This window comes from Xenopus laevis, chromosome 4S (assembly GCF_017654675.1).
Source record: "Xenopus laevis strain J_2021 chromosome 4S, Xenopus_laevis_v10.1, whole genome shotgun sequence".
Classification (NCBI taxonomy): Eukaryota; Metazoa; Chordata; class Amphibia; order Anura; family Pipidae; genus Xenopus; species Xenopus laevis.
In genome coordinates this window covers 128,503,839-128,525,876 of record NC_054378.1, presented here as the reverse complement: position 1 = coordinate 128,525,876, position 22,038 = coordinate 128,503,839, and the positions used below count along the sequence as shown (strand labels likewise).

At 42.1% G+C, this 22,038-nt stretch overlaps 1 protein-coding gene across 1 annotated transcript; it reads right to left on the bottom strand.

The window, feature by feature from the left end:
- Nucleotides 1–2,945: 2,945 nt before the first annotated feature.
- On the bottom strand, nt 2,946–6,094 carry hesx1.S (HESX homeobox 1 S homeolog). The gene is given in 4 exon segments (NM_001085795.1): nt 2,946–3,273; nt 4,693–4,794; nt 5,499–5,686; nt 5,910–6,094. Coding segments are annotated over 4 exon segments (549 nt in total). The 5' UTR covers nt 6,070–6,094; the 3' UTR covers nt 2,946–3,174.
- Nucleotides 6,095–22,038: the final 15,944 nt, after the last annotated feature.

Here is a 22,038-nt window from a genome sequence, read left to right as displayed (position 1 = left end):
ACATAGAAACATGGAGTAGAGATAAAAAGCCCTGAATAGACAAGGGGCTCCATGTGCAGCTAGTGAGGTGCATCAGTAATTCTCTGATCTGACAGCCCAGGTGGGACAGAAATGGTGAACCAGAGACTCCAATAGGAGAACGAAGCTCTGATTAGACATAGAACAGAAAGAACTGATCCCATTCTATACAGTTAGATTCTTGCTAATTATAAAACCTATTAGCAGCAGTAGTAGTGGCGGTGGTGGAGGTGGTAGGGCTGAATTTGGGAGCCATCGGAAACACACAACTGAACAAAAGCAGCACAGGAACCTTTATCTCTGCTCCGCAGCCCTGAGCCAAGTTGGGTTCCCAGAATTCCCAGACGGTTCCCGGGCCCCTGGTCTCAGCCATTGTCAGAGAAGCTGAACGGTGTCCCTGGGCTTTGTCTTCAGATTAGACAGTAATGAGGGAAAGGGCAACATGGCAGAAGGAGGAGAAACTATAACTCTAAACAAATAGTAACAGAAGAACATTGGGAGACAAAAACGTTCCCCCCTGGTTTTCAATAACATTATTCCTTTTATTTTCTCTTGTCATCTAATGAGCGACACTGTATTTGTATTTCTGTTACAGGACTATCCTTCTCTCTTTGTATCAGGCGAGTGGCAGTTGTGTTTGTGTTGGAGTAGGAGCCTCACTGTACTTACTGTATATACTGTATATACTGTACTTGCTGTATATACTGTACTTACTGTACTAACTGTATATACTGTACTTGCTGAACTTACTGTATATACTGTACTTGCTGTACATGCTGTACTTACTGTATATACTGTACTTGCTGTACATGCTGTACTTACTGTATATACTGACATTACTGTATATACTGTACTTGCTGTACATACTGTATATACTGTAATTACTGTATATAATGTACTTGCTGTTCTTACTGTATATACTGAACTTGCTGTATATACTGTATATGCTGTACTTATTGTATATACTGTAGCTACTATACTTGCTGTTCTTACTGTATATACTGTACTTACTTACTGTATCTACTGTATATATTGTACTTGCTGTTCTTACTGTATATACTGTTCTTACTGTATATACTGTACATGCTGTATATACTGTATATACTGAACTTACTGTATATATTGTACTTGCTGTTCTTACTGTATATACTGTGCTTGCTCTACATACTGTATATACTGTATATGCTATACTTACTGTATATACTGTATATATTGTACTTTCTGTTCTTACTGCATATGTTGTTCTTACTGTACTAACTGTATATACTGTACTTGCTGTTCTTACTGTATATACTGTACTTACTGTCCATACTGTATATACTGTACTTATGATAAATTGCAGCGCATTCCTTACTGGGTAAGTGCATTTCCATTTGAAAGAACTTGGCAGATCTATTTGTTTACATAAATATCTCAATTCCCATTGAAAGGGAAAGTAAAATTCAGACTCACACTACAGGCTACATATTGTCCAATTACAAATGTCCCCACCCCATTGGGGGCCCCCTATTCTCCGGCTCTGGCTTTGGAAATCTGTGTAATACGTAAAGGGCAATGGGTTATTGGATATAAAAATAATGATCAATTAATGTATGGGGGGGGTGCTTCATACTGAATTGGGTGACTTGGGTGGTTCTTGTGTGGCCAATGAATGATGATTACTGGAAGGGAAGTCAGGTACATTCTTATTACACAGCACTGGACATACAGAAGTCGTATTGTTGTGTGATGAGGACAAACTCACAGATTGGACCGGTGAGACCCCGAAAAAAAAAAACCAGGCCACCCCCCAGCCCAACGATGTGTCTCTCTTATTGCCTGATAAACCCCTCTGCCCCCCCATGGAACACGTGGCCCCCATGAATGATTCTGTTGACTTGTTTAGCAGCTTCTGTCTGTAAATATCAATGGTCTCCCAGCAGGTTCTACTCATTCCTTTGTCCCTTGTGTCTACAGAACCGCAGGTTATACTCAGTATCACTGCTTAGGGCCTCAATGCCTTTATTAACTTTATATTTGTAGCTGCCCCTCATTTTGTCCAGGTTTGTGAATCCAGAACATTCACTTGTACTGGATAGTAAGGACTTTATTTGGGAACCACTGTAGCCTTTGTAAGTAGTGATCAAATCATGATGTGATTCTCATGTGTTCTGCCCAGTGTTGGTGCTAGAGGATGATGGGAATTGTAGTTTAACAACAGCTGGATGCATTATACACAGTAATGACACTGTCAATTAATTGATTTAGGGCTCATCTTCTTTAACTTCAACCCTGATTATTATTATATTCCTTTATTTTACACAACACCAATATATTACAAAGAACAATCACCTTGTGTTTATTTGTACCCTGGGTACCCCTGGAACTATAGCAGGGTGACTGTTACCCCAATGTTTCTATATATCTGTAACCTTGTTATGAGCTAAGGGGGCCCAGCCTGAAGGTCAGTTAGGGGGAGATTTGGGGTGAGTGCTTATTTGTACCCTGGGTACCACTGGAACTATAGCAGGGTGACACCCCAATGTTTCTATATATCTGTAACCTTGTTATGAGCTAAGGGGGCCCAGTCTGAAGGTCAGTTAGGGGGAGATTTGGGGTGAGTGCTTATTTGTACCCCGGGTACCCCTGGAACTATAGCAGGGTGACACCCCAATGTTTCTATATATCTGTAACCTTGTTATGAGCTAAGGGGGCCCAGTCTGAAGGTCAGTTAGGGGGAGATTTGGGGTGAGTGTTTATTTGTACCCTGGGTACCCCTGGAACTATAGCAGGGTGACACCCCAATGTTTCTATATATCTGTAACCTTGTTATGAGCTACAGGGCTCTGACCAAAGCATCCGAGGGGATACTGAGATAAAAAAGCCTGACAACCACTATCCTAAAGAATGGGGATATTTAGAAGATCCAATACACATATAGTCCAAAATAATTCAAAATATTTATTACAGTTGATAAAAACAGGCTATTTACATAAAGTGCATCATTGTTCCACAGTTATGTTACAGGAGAAAATATTTACATCTCTTGGACAAATACACAGAATAAAATAGAGAGAGAACACTGCAGAGGCCCAAGTCTCTATCACGAGTGCAGCTGCCAAATAGCGACCGGTCACATTACATATTCCCAAAGCTTCTCTGGACTAATGGAGATCCTCATTCTTCTATCTTTGATGATAGTGAGTCTTTAACAATCAGGAACTGGGATTCCCGGTGAGACCTTTTGAGTTTTGCACGGCGATTTTGAAACCAGATCTGTAACAAAAGGCACAAGAATTTAAAATCAAATCTCAAAGCATGAAAAAGAGAAAGATTATGATAGAGAGATCAATGAGACAGAGAGAGGGAGATGGATGGATGGATTTGATGAATAGACGAATGGATTGATGGATAGACGGATAGACAGATAGAGAGAGAGATAGATAGATAGATGGACAGATAGAGAGAGAGATAGATAGATAGATAGATAATAGATAGATAGATAGACAGATAGATGATAGATAGATAGATAGATAGATAGATAGATAGATAGATAGATAGATAGATAGATGGACAGATAGATAGATAGATAGATAGATAATAGATAGATAGATAATAGATAGATAGATAGATAGATAGACAGATAGATGATAGAAAGATAGATAGATAGATAGATAGACAGACAGACAGACAGACAGATAGATAGATAGATAGATAGATAGATAGATAGATAGATAGATGATAGATAGATAGACAGACAGACAGACAGACAGATAGATAGATAGATAGATAGATAGATAGATAGATAGATAGATAGACAGATAGATGATAGAAAGATAGATAGACAAATAGATAGATAGATAGATAGACAGATAGATAGATAGACAGATAGATAGATAGATAGATAGATAGACAAATAGATAATGGATGAATAAATGGATAGATAGATAGATGATGGGTGGATGGATGGATAAATAAAATAATCGATACATAGATTATGGATGGATGGACAGATATATAGACAGATAATGGATGGATGGATAGATACATAGATAATGATTGGTTGGTTGGTTGGTTGGTTGGTTGGATGGATAGATGATAGATAAATAGATAGATAGATGATGATGATGATAGATAGATAGATTGATAGATAATGATGATGATAGATAGATAGATGATAAATAGATAGATAGATAGATAGATAGATAGATAGATAGATAGATAGATAGATGATGGATGGATAGATGATAGAGGCCCGGACTGGCAATCTGTGGGTTCTGGCAAATGCCAGAGGGGCTGCTATAAGGTTCCATAGAAAGTCAGTATTTAGTGGTCTGGTGGGGGCTGTTTGGGCCTCTGTGCCGGCTGATTGGGCCTCTGTGTACCTGAAATGCCAGGGCCTGTTTTGACTCTCAGTCCAGCCCTGGATAGATAGATAGATAGATGATAGATAGAGATAGATAGATAGATAGATAGATAGATAGATAGATAGATAGATAGATAGATAATGGATGGATGGATAAATAGATAGATAGACAGACAGACAGACAGACAGACAGATAGATAGATAGATAGATAGATAGATAGATAGATAGATAATGGATGGATGGACGGATGGATGGATAAATATATAGATAGACAGACAGATAGAAGGACAGACATATTGCGTCAGTTCCAAGCAAGAGGAGCCCCTACCTGGATCCTATCTTCATCCAGAGCTAATTTGCTGGCCAGCTCTTCTCTGACGTCAATGCCTGGATAGGAATTCACTCTGAACACGTTCTCCAATATTTCAATCTAAAAAGAACGCAGACAAACAAATACATTTATATTGGAGACCAACTGAGCCAAGTAGCTCTGCGTTATATTCTGCTGAAAAACAATCCCTTTGGATCCGTATATAATTTACTGTGAGACCAAGAGGTCCAAGACACTCTCAGAACAATGTGTATCTGTTCCAGTAACATTACATTTTGTGCCTCACTAACATCTTTCCAGCTCTTTCTTGGGCGTTAAAATAGCTTTTGTGTGACGGGACATTCATCCTCGCTTAGGTCTTGTGTCTGCAGGACCCGACCCAAGAAAACCAGTCTATACACTTTTGGACCAGGTTCATATTGAAAGACTTTTGTGCAGAAAGGGAAAATCATGGTAAGGATTTATAGGCTCAAAATAATAATTATAAATGATTTACAGGCCCAAATTATTAATGTTAAATGATTTATAGAACTGAGCATTTCTGTAACAAGTACATTGTTTATCTTGATAGGTCTATCAAATTTATAAACAAAAACAAATAAAGTATAGCTAAGACATTTTTGAAAAACCACAATTAAATGTGAGAAATGGAAAATTCTGAAAATGTAAAAAATGTCATTGTTATTTTGTCATTATAACTTTTAGTGAAGACAATAGAAATCTAATTTTGTTCACAAATATAAATAATATTCTGTATATTTATTTTTTGATAATTTGACATAGATTAAATTTTTGGTTTTTACCTGGCCTCTAGTGAAAGCAGTTCGGGGTCTTCGCCCCCGATACCAACTCTGTTCTCTCTTGTAGGTCAGTCTTTCCTCTTCGCCGGGATCCAGTCGGATCTTTGTCTCCTCTTCTGCGGATCGGCGCATGGCGTCAACTTGTACGGGAAGGTCATAGATCAATGGGATTTGCCAAAAGGTGCCGTCAACTATGAAGGAGAAACACAAGGGTTTCATTTAGAATAAGCCAAAATCTGGGAATTTGAAAACTTAAAATACTTTAAAAAAAAGATAATTTCTATCAATAAGGGCAAATAAAGGGAGGAGGGTTGTCCTATTTTGCTTGAAGAAAAATCTCAGTTGGGAATAGCCAAATGTTGCCTATGATTTGGTGAAGAACTATTAGGTTGAGCTGAAGAAGACACCACCTACCCTTGCTGCTGCACTCAATCCACGGCCGGTGGTGCTTTATAATGGGTGATGAAGCCACATCCATCTTCTTGTCTAATCCTAAAATATGTTCGATGGAAAATGAAGATGGAGGAGATCTATTTTCCATCAGACGGGATCCTTTCTGGAGACCAGTAGACATGGTGAGGCTCAATGGGAACGTTGTCCTTCTCTGAGCTTCTCCTTGGCTTTTATAGAGCCGCAATCCAAGTGATGGAGCTGCTCCAGCCTTCTGTCTAGCTGTGTTGACAAGGGGGTTGGATTTACAACCTCATTAATTAAAATCTTTCATTAGAAAGTTTTAGCATCTCAATGAAGCCTCCCCCACGGAGAGGCAAGGAGAGCTAATTGTTTATTTGTTTGGCGTGTAATTAGCAGCTAATGGGGACACTAGGGGAGCGATAGAGTGGGACAGACTCTTATCTCCCCCAACCAGAATATCTACTTTCTCTAAGTTAAATACCGCCGACAAACTCCTCTTTTATGGAAAACCACCAACGTATGAAATCATCGACTTATATCATTCCTCTTCATTTCATAACATTCAACCGACGCCTCTTCCAGGATTGTACGAAATCGGTCAAGTAGGAAGTAATCTCATTTAAGGGTTTTGGTTTTTTTAAGGGAAATTAAGGGGTTGGAAAAAAAATGAATGTGATAATGCTATTAGGCTTAATCCTAATGAACTGCCCGTCGGTTTATTTCTTATGCATATGTAGTAGTTAATGTGGTCAATAAAGACACAATGGATGGAGGAACGAGGCACACGGCAGAGGGCTGGAAATGTTGTTCAGAAATCAGGGCCATTGTTTTCCGCAGTGTCCTGGATTAGCAAATTGCACCCGTTGCTTTAAATAATAATGCGCTCGTTTATTTAACACTTATTTACGTAAAAGGGAACATTCTACCAACAAGAAGTGAGGGGAGATTAGTCGCCCGAAGAAGAAGCGATTTGTCGCTGGGCGACTAATCTCCAGAAATTGCAACGTGTGTCTCTGCCCTTTTTAGTATGTTATAGGATGGCTAATTCTAAACAACTTTTTAACTGGACTTTTTTATAGTTTTTGAAGTTTTTTCTTCTTTCCAGCTTTCAAATGGAGGTCACTGACCCCATCAAAAAACAAATGCTCCGTAAGGCTACAAATGTATTGTTATTGCTACTTTTTATTAATCATCTTTCTATTCAGGCCTCTCCTATTCATATTCCAGTCTCTTATTCAAATCAATGTATGGTTGCTAGGGGAAATTGGACCCTAGTAACCAGACATCTGAAATTGCAGCTGCTGAATAAAAAGCAAAATAACTCAAAAACCACAGATAATATAAAAATGAAAACTAATTGCAATTTGATCCAGAATATTCCTCTTTAGGGCTTTTACACACGGCCGTTCCGACCTGCGCTCCCCTGCGTTCCGTTTTTTGGCGTTCAGCCGCAGGGGAGCGCAGGAATAGACGCAAGTCATTATTTGAAATGGGGCTGTACTCACTCAGGCGCGTGTAGGCGCCGAACGCAGGTTCAGACGCAACATGCTGCATTTTTCCTGCGTTCGGCGCCTACACGCGCCTGAGTGAGTACAGCCCCATTTCAAATAATGACTTGCGTCTATTCCTGCGCTCCCCTGCGGCTGAACGCCAAAAAACGGAACGCAGGGGAGCGCAGGTCGGAACGGCCGTGTGTAAGAGCCCTAACATCATACTAACAGTTAATTTTAAGGTGAACGACCCCTTTAATTAAATAATCCAAATTTTCTGTGTAATTATAAAACAGTCGCTTGTACTTGCTCCCAACTAAGATTAATCCTTATTGGAAGCAAAACCAACCTATTGGCTTTATTTCATGTTTAGATAATTTTTTTAAGGAGACTTAAGGCATGGAAATCCAAAATATGGAAAGATCCTTTATCCAGAAAACCCCAGGTCCTAAGAAGTCTGGATAACAGATCCCATACCTGTACTTCTATTGTTATACTGCAGTTTCAGGGAAGTCAATAGAACAGCTGCTGGTGATTTACACATCGGTAACCCTGTACCCCAATTCTGGGTCAGCCTTTTAATATATAGACCTCTAAATGTTTAATTGGGGTGAAGGGAGTAGAAGGCACCCACTGCACCCACTTAGCATATATCCATCATGTGAACGTATAAATGTCTCTCATTCTGGCTCAAAACAGCAAACCTGTCTTACTTTATGGCAGGAATTTTGATGATATACTCAGGGTCACAGTAAGAAACAGTAGGAGATATAACATCACTTTATATAATTTCCTTTATTATATTGGCTTTGTTTGGATCATGTTTTACAGGTTCAGTGGGAGGAGTTTGTGTAATAAGTGAATGTGACGTCTCCCAGGGCCACATACTGTACATACCTCCCAACTGTCCCGCTTTTGACAGCTCAACCCGCAGTCCCTCATTTGTACTGGAATGTCTTGATCTTCTCTGCACTGAACAGCCAGAAAAATAAACAAAATTTCGAACTTAATTGGCTTTTGGCAGAGAGCCCAGAACAGCCATAGCTGCAGATAAGATAGTTTTGTAACAATGTCGAGATAAGCAAATAAGTAACAATATAAGATAACAGGTCCCTTGGGAGAAGTTAGACTCACAGCTTAAAGGGCAATTCACCTTCATTAGCAAAACTGTAATAACTGGGGAAAAAAAACACAGAAAAATGTTCAAACTTTCATAACCTGCAAAATTTTGTAAAATGAACATGGTAATTAGGGGGTGTGGCTACAAAAAGGGTGTGGTCAAAAATGTTGCCGCGCTGCAACTTTTTTGTCCCTCTTTGAATTATCGAAATGTTGGGAGGTATGTACATATAGGGAGAAGTAGTGATGTGCGGGTTGGGTTTTACGTGACCCACACTTGCCCGATATCAGACCTCCCTCCACCCGCGTGGGTTCCTTTTATAGACCCGCGCCGACCCACCCCTGATGTCACAAAAGGGGCGGGGCGAGCATCTATAAAATTTGAACCCGGACTTCGGAAGCAGCATTGTGAGGTCGTGGGCGGGTAGAGCCTGCAGAAGAGATCAACTCAGACCCGCCTGCAGCCTGGAAAGGGGGGTGCGAGGTCGGCACGAACCCGTCCGACCCATGGGTAAACCCCTGGGTCCTGCAAGTATCCCGCCCTCTCATCACTAGAGAGAAGGAGGCCACGCCTGCAGGGCCGTCATCAGAAATCACGGGGCCACTTATAACAACGTTTTCTGGCCCCCCTGGTCCCGCCCACCCCACAGTAAATAGGCCACACAGACATCAGCGATAAAAACAGTAAAGCCCCTCCCCCGCACAAGTTAAAAAAAAAACACATTGGTGTTCAGTGGAATTTACCCCAGGATACTTGTGGCTTTTGGGGCGACTTTCAGGTCTTTTTGCAGCTTCGGCTCTGTTTGCGACTTCGGGTCTTCAGGATTTATGATCTTTGGGACTTCACAGCTTTGTTGACTCCAAGGGGTGGGCCCGGCTAATTCAAAAAGTACAAATGTACCCCCTGTACCCCCAGATGGCAGCCCTGAATGCCTGTAACACATACATATCCCTAATAATATAAAGTCTTAGGCCTGGTAAATTGTGTCATTTAGTTTCTTTTTTATTCTTTGTTTCTATTGCACAAACAATTATTTTTTATACGGACGATTTTTTTGTATTTTATTCCCCAAGAATCACTTGTGGGGCGTTTTTTTCCCCTTTGACCTCCCAGAAGATAATTAGGAATAATCATCGATACAAAACCAACAGTATTAATTAGAAGTGACCTGTGCAAACACAATGGCACCCTATGGAATTTGCTTTTACAAATATAACAAGGAATTATACAAAGGCAATGAATTCATTGTACAAACACAATTTCACCTGCAGCCGATTACTCACTGCCGATTACTCACTGGCAATTACTCACTGTCAGTTACTCACTGCCAAACAGTTACATCAGGTCTTACTAGAAACTCCAGTGCAACCCTGTGATTGGCAGGCGCGGAGCTCAGGGCTGCTGGGTTTATTCAATATAATATACAGTTACAGGTATTGGACCTGCTATCCAGAATGATCAGGATCTGGGGTTTTCAGGGTAACGGATCCTTCTGGGTACCCTTTAAGTTAACTTTTAGTATGATGTAGTAGAGACTAATATTTTAAGTCAATTTGCAATAGGTCTTACATTTTTTTATGTGTGTTTTTTTTTATCATTCAGTTTGGAATTTTAGCAGCTACAGGGTTGCTAGGGACCAAAATACCATAGCAACCAAGCAGTGGTTGGAATGAGAGATTGGAATATGAATAAGGGTGGGCCTGAATAGATAGATAATAATAGTAATAAAAAATAACAATACAATTGTAACAAAGAAAAGCAATAGTTTTTGGCTTCTAGGGTTGGCGAACCCCATTTAAAAGCTGGAAAGAGTTAGAATAAGAAGGCAAATCATTAGAAATTTAGTAAAAACTATAAAAGACCAAGTAAAAAGTTGCTAAGAATTGGTCATTCTCTAACATCATCATCAGAAGGTGAAGCTATGATTTAATGTGATCTTAGATGTTCTGGGTACTGGTCACTGACCCCATCTAAAAAACAAATGTTCTGTAAGGCTACAAATGTATTGTTATTGTTACTTTTTATTACTCCTCTTTCTATTCAGGCCTCTCCTATTCATATTCCTGTCTCTTATTCAAATCAGTGCCTGGTTGCTAGGGGAATTTGGACTCTAGCAACCAGACGGCTGAAATTACAAACTGGAGAGCTGCTGAATAAAAAGCGAAATAACTAAAAAAACACAAATAATAAAACATGAAAACCAAAGGCAAATTGTCTCAGAATATCCCTCTCTACATCATACGAACAGTTAATTTAAAGGGGAACAACCCCTGTAACAGACCTGTTTGTTCCCACCAAAACAAGTCTAAATACAACCCAGATACTGACATGGCAGCTGCTTTACTTCCCATGATTCCAATCAGACATTATTGTTCCAATATATTTCAGTTACAATGTGGCGTTTCCTTGCTGCTCACTGAGGGGCTAATTGTGGGATTTAGGCAAAGTGACCCATCTGCTGATTCCCCAAAGCCCTTGAGCAAAAAAAAAAAAACAAGTGATACTGGACAAATCTTTGTAATACCCTAACGAGTGCCCTTACACTAATCTGTACCTGGTAATTGTGCAAAGTGCAACTCACATGGGCGGCATGGCAACAGACAACTGTTCAGGTAAGTGTTAGTATGGGAGTGTTATGCTGAGAGCTCAATTAGTCACGTGTGGCCTTTAATCCCTAAACTATAGATTCACTGCAGAGGGTTAATTGCTGGGGGTCTTATGTGTAACTGCAAGTACCAACATACCCTCATCTTATGGCCAGTTAATTGTTCCATTAGGCAACTTCATAAGATCTCTCTGTACAGACTATGAGCAAACTTAGGGGACTGTTCCTGCTGAATTGTGCTTAGTACAGGGGAATACCTATGTACCATAGTTTTATGGGATCTCTATGTACAGACTATGAGCAAACTTAGGGGACTGTTCCTGCTGAATTGTGCTTAGTACAGGGAATACCTATGCTGCCATAGTTTTATGGGATCTCTCTGTACAGACTATGAGCAAACTTAGGGGACTGTTCCTGCTGAATTGTGCTTAGTACAGGGGAATACCTATGTACCATAGTTTTATGGGATCTCTATGTACAGACTATGAGCAAACTTAGGGGACTGTTCCTGCTGAATTATGCTTAGTACAGGGAATACCTATGCTGCCATAGTTTTATGGGATCTCTCTGTACAGACTATGAGCAAACTTAGGGGACTGTTCCTGCTGAATTGTGCTTAGTACAGGGAATACCTATGCTGCCATAGTTTTATGGGATCTCTCTGTACAGACTATGAGCAAACTTAGGGGCTGTTCCTGCTGAATTGTGCTTAGTACAGGGAATACCTATGCTGCCATAGTTTTATGGGATCTCTCTGTACAGACTATGAGCAAACTTAGGGGACTGTTCCTGCTGAATTGTGCTTAGTATAGGGGAATACCTATGCTGCCATAGTTTTATGGGATCTCTCTGTACAGACTATGAGCAAACTTAGGGGACTGTTCCTGCTGAATTGTGCTTAGTATAGGGGAATACCTATGCTGCCATAGTTTTATGGGATCTCTCTGTACAGACTATGAGCAAACTTAGGGGACTGTTCCTGCTGAATTGTGCTTAGTACAGGGAATACCTATGCTGCCATAGTTTTATGGGATCTCTCTGTACAGACTATGAGCAAACTTAGGGGACTGTTCCTGCTGAATTGTGCTTAGTATAGGGGAATACCTATGCTGCCATAGTTTTATGGGATCTCTCTGTACAGACTATGAGCAAACTTAGGGGACTGTTCCTGCTGAATTGTGCTTAGTATAGGGGAATACCTATGCTGCCATAGTTTTATGGGATCTCTCTGTACAGACTATGAGCAAACTTAGGGGACTGTTCCTGCTGAATTGTGCTTAGTACAGGGAATACCTATGCTGCCATAGTTTTATGGGATCTCTCTGTACAGACTATGAGCAAACTTAGGGGACTGTTCCTGCTGAATTGTGCTTAGTATAGGGGAATACCTATGCTGCCATAGTTTTATAGTTTCTCTGTGCAAAAAAGAAATCTGTGGCTTTTTCCCAAATAACCACAACCCTTTACAACACCACTTCTGGGTTTGTGTAATGGAATGTAACACAGTAGGATGGCCGTGAGCTGAAATATTCTGTGGCCACCCAAACTGAGACAATGGTAACTTGAGGAGGAGTAAGTGATAAACACCTTCTTTGTATATGAGAACTTTGAATATGAAAATAAATCAAATACCGGTACACGTCCATCTCTAAATACAAAAGGAAAGTTAAAATAAATGATATAATGGCCCTTTAGAAATCTAATATATCTATTATTTATTTATATATATAAATGCGTATGTCACTGTTCCCAGTTTCCTTCTAGGCAAGAACAGCAGTGCTGCCTTGCTTTCTGGCAGGATACACACTGAGGATTAGGATGAGCAAAGGCTCAATGACACAGTATTTTATTGATTGAGACATTTCCCATAGTAACAAATGCAGTTGTAATTCTGATGGGCAGAAAGTGGGCCCTAGGGACAGTTACACTAATCTAGACGGGGAGATGGAACATTAGCATTTTGCCTGTAGACAAATAAAAGGGAACTGGTCGTGTTGTCCTGGAGGAGCAGTCGGCTTGAAAGGGAAATGGGAAGCCCAGAACCACTTCCAGGCTTTACACTGATCCAAATGATGGAAAGATCCATTATCCGGAAAACCCCAGGTCCTGAGCATTCTGGATTACAGGTCCCATACCTGTTCTATGTTTATTAAGCTCCAAAATATTTAACGTTGCTATACAAATAAAAGGTATTTACAGGTATGGGATCCATTATCCGGACACCAGAAATACTGCAGCTCTAACTGTAACAGGAAGAGATCACCTGACCAGAAATACTGCAGCTCTAACTGTAACAGGAAGAGATCACCTGACCAGAAATACTGCAGCTCTAACTGTAACAGGAAGAGATCACCTGACCAGAAATACTGCAGCTCTAACTGTAACAGGAAGAGATCACCTGACCAGAAATACTGCAGCTCTAACTGTAACAGGAAGAGATCACCTGACTAGAAATACTGCAGCTCTAACTGTAACAGGAAGAGATCACCTGACCAGAAATACTGCAGCTCTAACTGTAACAGGAAGAGATCACCTGACCAGAAATACTGCAGCTCTAACTGTAACAAGAAGAGATCACCTGACCAGAAATACTGCAGCTCTAACTGTAACAGGAAGAGATCGCCTGACCAGAAATACTGCAGCTCTAACTGTAACAGGACGAGATCACCTGACTAGAAATACTGCAGCTCTAACTGTAACAGGAAGAGATCACCTGACTAGAAATACTGCAGCTCTAACTGTAACAGGAAGAGATCACCTGACCAGAAATACTGCAGCTCTAACTGTAACAAGAAGAGATCACCTGACCAGAAATACCGCAGCTCTAACTGTAACAGGAAGAGATCACCTGACCAGAAATACTGCAGCTCTAACTGTAACAGGAAGAGATCACCTGACCAGAAATACTGCAGCTCTAACTGTAACAGGAAGAGATCACCTGACCAGAAATACTGCAGCTCTAACTGTAACAGGAAGAGATCACCTGACAAGAAATACTGCAGCTCTAACTGTAACAGGAAGAGATCACCTGACCAGAAATACTGCAGCTCTAACTGTAACAGGAAGAGATCAGCTGACCAGAAATACTGCAGCTCTAACTGTAACAGGTAGTCAAGAGTTAAATATAGGGCTCCCTTGTGTCCGAATATTGCGCAGAACCGAGTCACCAATGCAAAGTTTAGGGGTGCAACTTACACCAGAAATCCCAAGTGCAAGGTACAAGTGTAATATGAATAGTGAGAGGTGCAATTTTGGTCACCCCTGGGTCTTGCACTTGTGCCCATGGGATTAGTAATTAGGCACAAACCAGTTATGTTGGTAATTGAATAAAAGCTTCCAAACTACTGAAACATTTAGGGTAAGGGCAACTTTTGCTGCCCATAAATTGCCCCCCATGTGGCATAGTATGGCCAAAACTACCTTCATACTGGCAACCATGGGAATCCAAAACACTTATATACTGTAATCTTGACCAAATGTCTCCTTCCACATTTTCTTGAGATTCCCATGGTCAGTAAATTCATGGGGCCAACAGTGCCAGATCCTGACTGAGATTCAAATAGACCCCCCAAATGTCCCCAACCTCTCCTGCAGGTCCCCTTAGCTCATTACAGATATATAGAAACATTAGGGTAACAGTCACCCTGCTATAGTTCCAGGGGTACCCAGGGTACAAATAATCACTCACCCCAAATCTCCCCCTAACTGGCCTTCAGACTGGGCCCCCTTAGCTCATAACAAGGTTACAGATATATAGAAACATTGGGGTGTCACTCTGCTATAGTTCCAGGGGTACCCAGGGTACAAATAAACACATCCAAATCTCCCCCTAACTGACCTTCAGACTGGGCCCCCTTAGCTCATAACAAGGTTACAGATATATAGAAACATTGGGGTAACAGTCACCCTGCTATAGTTCCACGGGTACCCAGGGTACAAATAAACACTCACCCCAAATCTCCCCCTAACTGGCCTTCAGACTGGGCCCCCTTAGCTCATAACAAGGTTACAGATATATAGAAACATTGGGGTGTCACCCTGCTATAGTTCCAGGAGTACCCAGGGTACAAATAAGCACTCACCCCAAATCTCCCCCTAACTGGCCTTCAGACTGGGCCCCCTTAGCTCATAACAAGGTTACAGATATATAGAAACATTGGGGTGTCACCCTGCTATAGTTTCAGGAGTACCCAGGGTACAAATAAGCACTCACCCCAAATCTCCCCCTAACTGACCTTCAGACTGGGCCCCCTTAGCTCATAACAAGGTTACAGATATATAGAAACATTGGGGTGTCACCCTGCTATAGTTCCAGGGGTACCCAGGGTACAAATAAACACTCACCCCAAATCTCCCCCTAACTGGCCTTCAGACTGGGCCCCCTTAGCTCATAACAAGGTTACAGATATATAGAAACATTGGGGTGTCACCCTGCTATAGTTCCAGGGGTACCCAGGGTACAAATAAGCACTCACCCCAAATCTCCCCCTAACTGACCTTCTGACTGGGCCCCCTTAGCTCATAACAAGGTTACAGATATATAGAAATATTGGGGTAACAGTCACCCTGCTATAGTTCCAGGGGTACCCAGGGTACAAATAAGCACTCACCCCAAATCTCCCCCTAACTGACCTTCAGACTGGGCCCCCTTAGCTCATAACAAGGTTACAGATATATATAGAAATATTGGGGTAACAGTCACCCTGCTATAGTTCCAGGGGTACCCAGGGCACAAATAAGCACTCACCCCAAATCTCCCCCTAACTGACCTTCAGACTGGGCCCCCTTAGCTCATTACAGATATATAGAAACATTAGGGTAACAGTCACCCTGCTATAGTTCCAGGGGTACCCAGGGTACAAATAAGCACTTACCCCAAATCTCCCCCTAACTGACCTTCAGACTGGGCCCCCTTAGCTCATAACAAGGTTACAGATATATAGAAACATTGGGGTGTCACCCTGCTATAGTTCCAGGGGTACCCAGGGCACAAATAAACACTCACCCCAAATCTCCCCCTAACTGACCTTCAGACTGGGCCCCCTTAGCTCATAACAAGGTTACAGATATATAGAAACATTGGGGTGTCACCCTGCTATAGTTCCAGGGGTACCCAGGGCACAAATAAACACTCACCCCAAATCTCCCCCTAACTGACCTTCAGACTGGGCCCCCTTAGCTCATTACAGATATATAGAAACATTAGGGTAACAGTCACCCTGCTATAGTTCCAGGGGTACCCAGGGTACAAATAAGCACTTACCCCAAATCTCCCCCTAACTGACCTTCAGACTGGGCCCCCTTAGCTCATAACAAGGTTACAGATATATAGAAACATTGGGGTGTCACCCTGCTATAGTTCCAGGGGTACCCAGGGTACAAATAAGCACTCACCCCAAATCTCCCCCTAACTGACCTTCAGACTGGGCCCCTTAGCTCATAACAAGGTTACAGATATATAGAAACATTGGGGTGTCACCCTGCTATAGTTCCAGGGGTACCCAGGGCACAAATAAACACTCACCCCAAATCTCCCCCTAACTGACCTTCAGACTGGGCCCCCTTAGCTCATAACAAGGTTACAGATATATAGAAACATTGGGGTGTCACCCTGCTATAGTTCCAGGGGTACCCAGGGTACAAATAAGCACTCACCCCAAATCTCCCCCTAACTGACCTTCAGACTGGGCCCCTTAGCTCATAACAAGGTTACAGATATATAGAAACATTGGGGTGTCACCCTGCTATAGTTCCAGGGGTACCCAGGGCACAAATAAGCACTCACCCCAAATCTCCCCCTAACTGACCTTCAGACTGGGCCCCCTTAGCTCATTACAGATATATAGAAACATTAGGGTAACAGTCACCCTGCTATAGTTCCAGGGGTACCCAGGGTACAAATAAGCACTTACCCCAAATCTCCCCCTAACTGACCTTCAGACTGGGCCCCCTTAGCTCATAACAAGGTTACAGATATATAGAAACATTGGGGTGTCACCCTGCTATAGTTCCAGGGGTACCCAGGGCACAAATAAACACTCACCCCAAATCTCCCCCTAACTGACCTTCAGACTGGGCCCCCTTAGCTCATAACAAGGTTACAGATATATAGAAACATTGGGGTGTCACCCTGCTATAGTTCCAGGGGTACCCAGGGCACAAATAAACACTCACCCCAAATCTCCCCCTAACTGACCTTCAGACTGGGCCCCCTTAGCTCATTACAGATATATAGAAACATTAGGGTAACAGTCACCCTGCTATAGTTCCAGGGGTACCCAGGGTACAAATAAGCACTTACCCCAAATCTCCCCCTAACTGACCTTCAGACTGGGCCCCCTTAGCTCATAACAAGGTTACAGATATATAGAAACATTGGGGTGTCACCCTGCTATAGTTCCAGGGGTACCCAGGGTACAAATAAGCACTCACCCCAAATCTCCCCCTAACTGACCTTCAGACTGGGCCCCTTAGCTCATAACAAGGTTACAGATATATAGAAACATTGGGGTGTCACCCTGCTATAGTTCCAGGGGTACCCAGGGCACAAATAAACACTCACCCCAAATCTCCCCCTAACTGACCTTCAGACTGGGCCCCCTTAGCTCACAACAGTATTTTTACTGGTACAATATGATTTAATACAAAATTTGCTGAGTGTCATTCTGGGATAAAATTGTAGGTATTATGGGCTAGTGACTGAGTAATGAGTCCAGAGAGAATTGTTTGAAAGAAAATATTAGAAAATAACAACAAAACCTGAATTACAACCATTTTTTTTCATAACAAAGAATTAAAGAATAAAGAAGAAAGATTTGGCGGCATCTCTCAGTTACTTCCAGCACTGAAACCAATAAGTCATAGATTATAAGGGATAATGTACCCCCTACTGTAAATGATAAGGATATTAGAAGTCACTGAGAGGTTGTTTTGTGACCATATAAAGGCACAAGGCTGCAGGCTGACTTATACAGGGAACTCTGAGTATCACTCATGTATTATAAGGGATAATGTACCCCCTACTGTAAATGATAAGGATATTAGAAGTCACTGAGGGGTTGTTCTGTGACCATATAAAGGCACAAGGCTGCAGGCTGAGTTATACAGGGAACTCTGAGTATCACTCATGTATTATAAGGGATAATGTACCCCCTACTGTAAATGATAAGGATATTAGAAGTCACTGAGGGGTTGTTCTGTGACCATATAAAGGCACAAGGCTGCAGGCTGAGTTATACAGGGAACTCTGAGTATCACTCATGTATTATAAGGGATAATGTACCCCCTACTGTAAATGATAAGGATATTAGAAGTCACTGACGGGTTGTTCTGTGACCATATAAAGGCACAAGGCTGCAGGCTGAGTTATAAAGGGAACTCTGAGTATCACTCATGTATTATAAGGGATAATGTACCCCCTACTGTAAATGATAAGGATATTAGAAGTCACTGAGGGGTTGTTCTGTGACCATATAAAGACACAAGGCTGCAGGCTGAGTTATACAGGGAACTCTGAGTATCACTCGTGTATTATAAGGGATAATGTACCCCCTACTGTAAATGATAAGGATATTAGAAGTCACTGAGGGTTTGTTCTGTGACCATATAAAGGCACAAGGCTGCAGGCTGAGTTATACAGGGAACTCTGAGTATCACTCATGTATTATAAGGGATAATGTACCCCCTACTGTAAATGATAAGGATATTAGAAGTCACTGACGGGTTGTTCTGTGACCATATAAAGGCACAAGGCTGCAGGCTGAGTTATAAAGGGAACTCTGAGTATCACTCATGTATTATAAGGGATAATGTACCCCCTACTGTAAATGATAAGGATATTAGAAGTCACTGAGGGTTGTTCTGTGACCATATAAAGACACAAGGCTGCAGGCTGAGTTATACAGGGAACTCTGAGTATCACTCGTGTATTATAAGGGATAATGTACCCCCTACTGTAAATGATAAGGATATTAGAAGTCACTGAGGGGTTGTTCTGTGACCATATAAAGGCACAAGGCTGCAGGCTGAGTTATACAGGGAACTCTGAGTATCACTCATGTATTATAAGGGATAATGTACCCCCTACTGTAAATGATAAGGATATTAGAAGTCACTGAGGGGTTGTTCTGTGACCATATAAAGGCACAAGGCTGCAGGCTGAGTTATAAAGGGAACTCTGAGTATCACTCATGTATTATAAGGGATAATGTACCCCCTACTGTAAATGATAAGGATATTAGAAGTCACTGAGGGGTTGTTCTGTGACCATATAAAGACACAAGGCTGCAGGCTGAGTTATACAGGGAACTCTGAGTATCACTCGTGTATTATAAGGGATAATGTACCCCCTACTGTAAATGATAAGGATATTAGAAGTCACTGAGGGGTTGTTCTGTGACCATATAAAGGCACAAGGCTGCAGGCTGAGTTATACAGGGAACTCTGAGTATCACTCATGTATTATAAGGGATAATGTACCCCCTACTGTAAATGATAAGGATATTAGAAGTCACTGAGGGGTTGTTCTGTGACCATATAAAGGCACAAGGCTGCAGGCTGAGTTATAAAGGGAACTCTGAGTATCACTCATGTATTATAAGGGATAATGTACCCCCTACTGTAAATGATAAGGATATTAGAAGTCACTGAGGGGTTGTTCTGTGACCATATAAAGACACAAGGCTGCAGGCTGAGTTATACAGGGAACTCTGAGTATCACTCGTGTATTATAAGGGATAATGTACCCCCTACTGTAAATGATAAGGATATTAGAAGTCACTGAGGGGTTGTTCTGTGACCATATAAAGGCACAAGGCTGCAGGCTGAGTTATACAGGGAACTCTGAGTATCACTCATGTATTATAAGGGATAATGTACCCCCTACTGTAAATGATAAGGATATTAGAAGTCACTGACGGGTTGTTCTGTGACCATATAAAGGCACAAGGCTGCAGGCTGAGTTATAAAGGGAACTCTGAGTATCACTCATGTATTATAAGGGATAATGTACCCCCTACTGTAAATGATAAGGATATTAGAAGTCACTGAGGGGTTGTTCTGTGACCATATAAAGACACAAGGCTGCAGGCTGAGTTATACAGGGAACTCTGAGTATCACTCGTGTATTATAAGGGATAATGTACCCCCTACTGTAAATGATAAGGATATTAGAAGTCACTGAGGGGTTGTTCTGTGACCATATAAAGGCACAAGGCTGCAGGCTGAGTTATACAGGGAACTCTGAGCGTCATTGGTGGATTATAAGGATTATATCCATAATCCCCTAATGTAAAATGATAATAAATGTCTTTCAATCCAAGATTTTTTAGTGCAATAATATAGAAAGATACACAGTGCCTGGAATATACACTGTATAATACTGAAAGACCTTCCCATACACAGCTATTATATGAATAATTATTCCATGTGTACAAAGTATTAAACAAAAAATATAAAAAACAAGTTGTCCTGGGTTTTTTTTATATTGAAAAACTGTTTTTGTTATGTGTTGGGATGTGGTGCCTGTGATTTTCTTGATCTGTTTATAGAGAAACTAAACTCCTGGCAGTCAGGTCTGCAGAGAAGCAGCGCCATCTAGTGGCTACATGTTTAACTGTAACTCAAAGCCTGTGATGCAGGTGCAATGGTGCCAGATGCATCTCTCTGTATTGCAGCCATTGTTAATTAGGTTTAGTATACACAACTGGAACCTGTGGCCCACCCGTGGTTGCTAAACTGCAACTCTCAGCATCCCTCTGACAGCCATAGATTGTAAGACATCCCTGATTTATTACCCATCCATTCCCTCCTGAAGATGTGCCCAGCTTTCCTGCATTGCAGTAAATGAAAAGGACCAGGGCTGTAGTTCCCTCTAGGTCAGGGTGGGAGCAGAGTAGGCGGAGCAGAGCGGGAAACACATGGAGCATTATTTTAGCCCCTCCCCCAGGGCCATTTATTTTTTGCTTAAATAACAGGTAAGGCCCTTGCTGACCCCCCCCCCCCCCCCAAAATTAATTGATCTGTTTCCACCCCAGCCTTATCTGCCTGACTCTTTTCTCAGACAGGGTTCTGGGAGTTCTAAGCAAGTTGCACCACCAGAGCACATCCCTGCCTGACACTTGCTGCTGTTTGCAGGGGATGCTGGGAAGTGTAGTCCTATAATAGCTGCAGCCCCCATTTCTGTCTATGAGCCCTTTTCATTATTATCATGGCGAGTGTCTCTCTTTGCTGTCAGCTCACAGGCTACAGTAACTGTACAGCACATACAGGGAGTTCCCAGCTACAGAGGGCAGCCGGGGTAGAGGAGCACTGCAGAAGGTACAGGGAGTTCCCAGCTTGGGTAGAGGAGCTTTGGAGAAGGTGCAGGGAGTTTACAAGTATGAAGTGCAGCTGAGGAGGAGGAGCTGTGGAGAAGGTGCAGGGAGTTTACAGGCATGAAGTGCAGCTGAGGAGGAGGAGCTGTGGAGAAGGTGCAGGGAGTTTACAGGCATGAAGTGCAGCTGAGGAGGAGGAGCTGTGGAGAAGGTGCAGGGAGTTTACAGGCATGAAGTGCAGCTGAGGAGGAGGAGCTGTGGAGAAGGTGCAGGGAGTTTACAGGCATGAAGTGCAGCTGAGGAGGAGGAGCTGTGGAGAAGGTGCAGGGAGTTCTGAGGTACAGAGAGAAGCTGGGGTTGAGGAGCACTGCAGAAGGTGCAGGGAGTTGCCAGGCACAGAGTGCAGCAGAGGAAGAGGAGCTGTGGAGAAGGTGCAGGGAGTTGCAGGGTCAAGGCACAGAGAGAAGCTGGGGGTGAGGAACAGTACAGAAAGTGCAATGAGTTCCCAGGTGAAGGGTGCAGCTGAGGAGGAGGAGCAGTGAAGAAGGTGCAGGGAGTTAATAACAGAGTGCAGCTGAGGAGGAGCAGTGAAGAAGGTGCA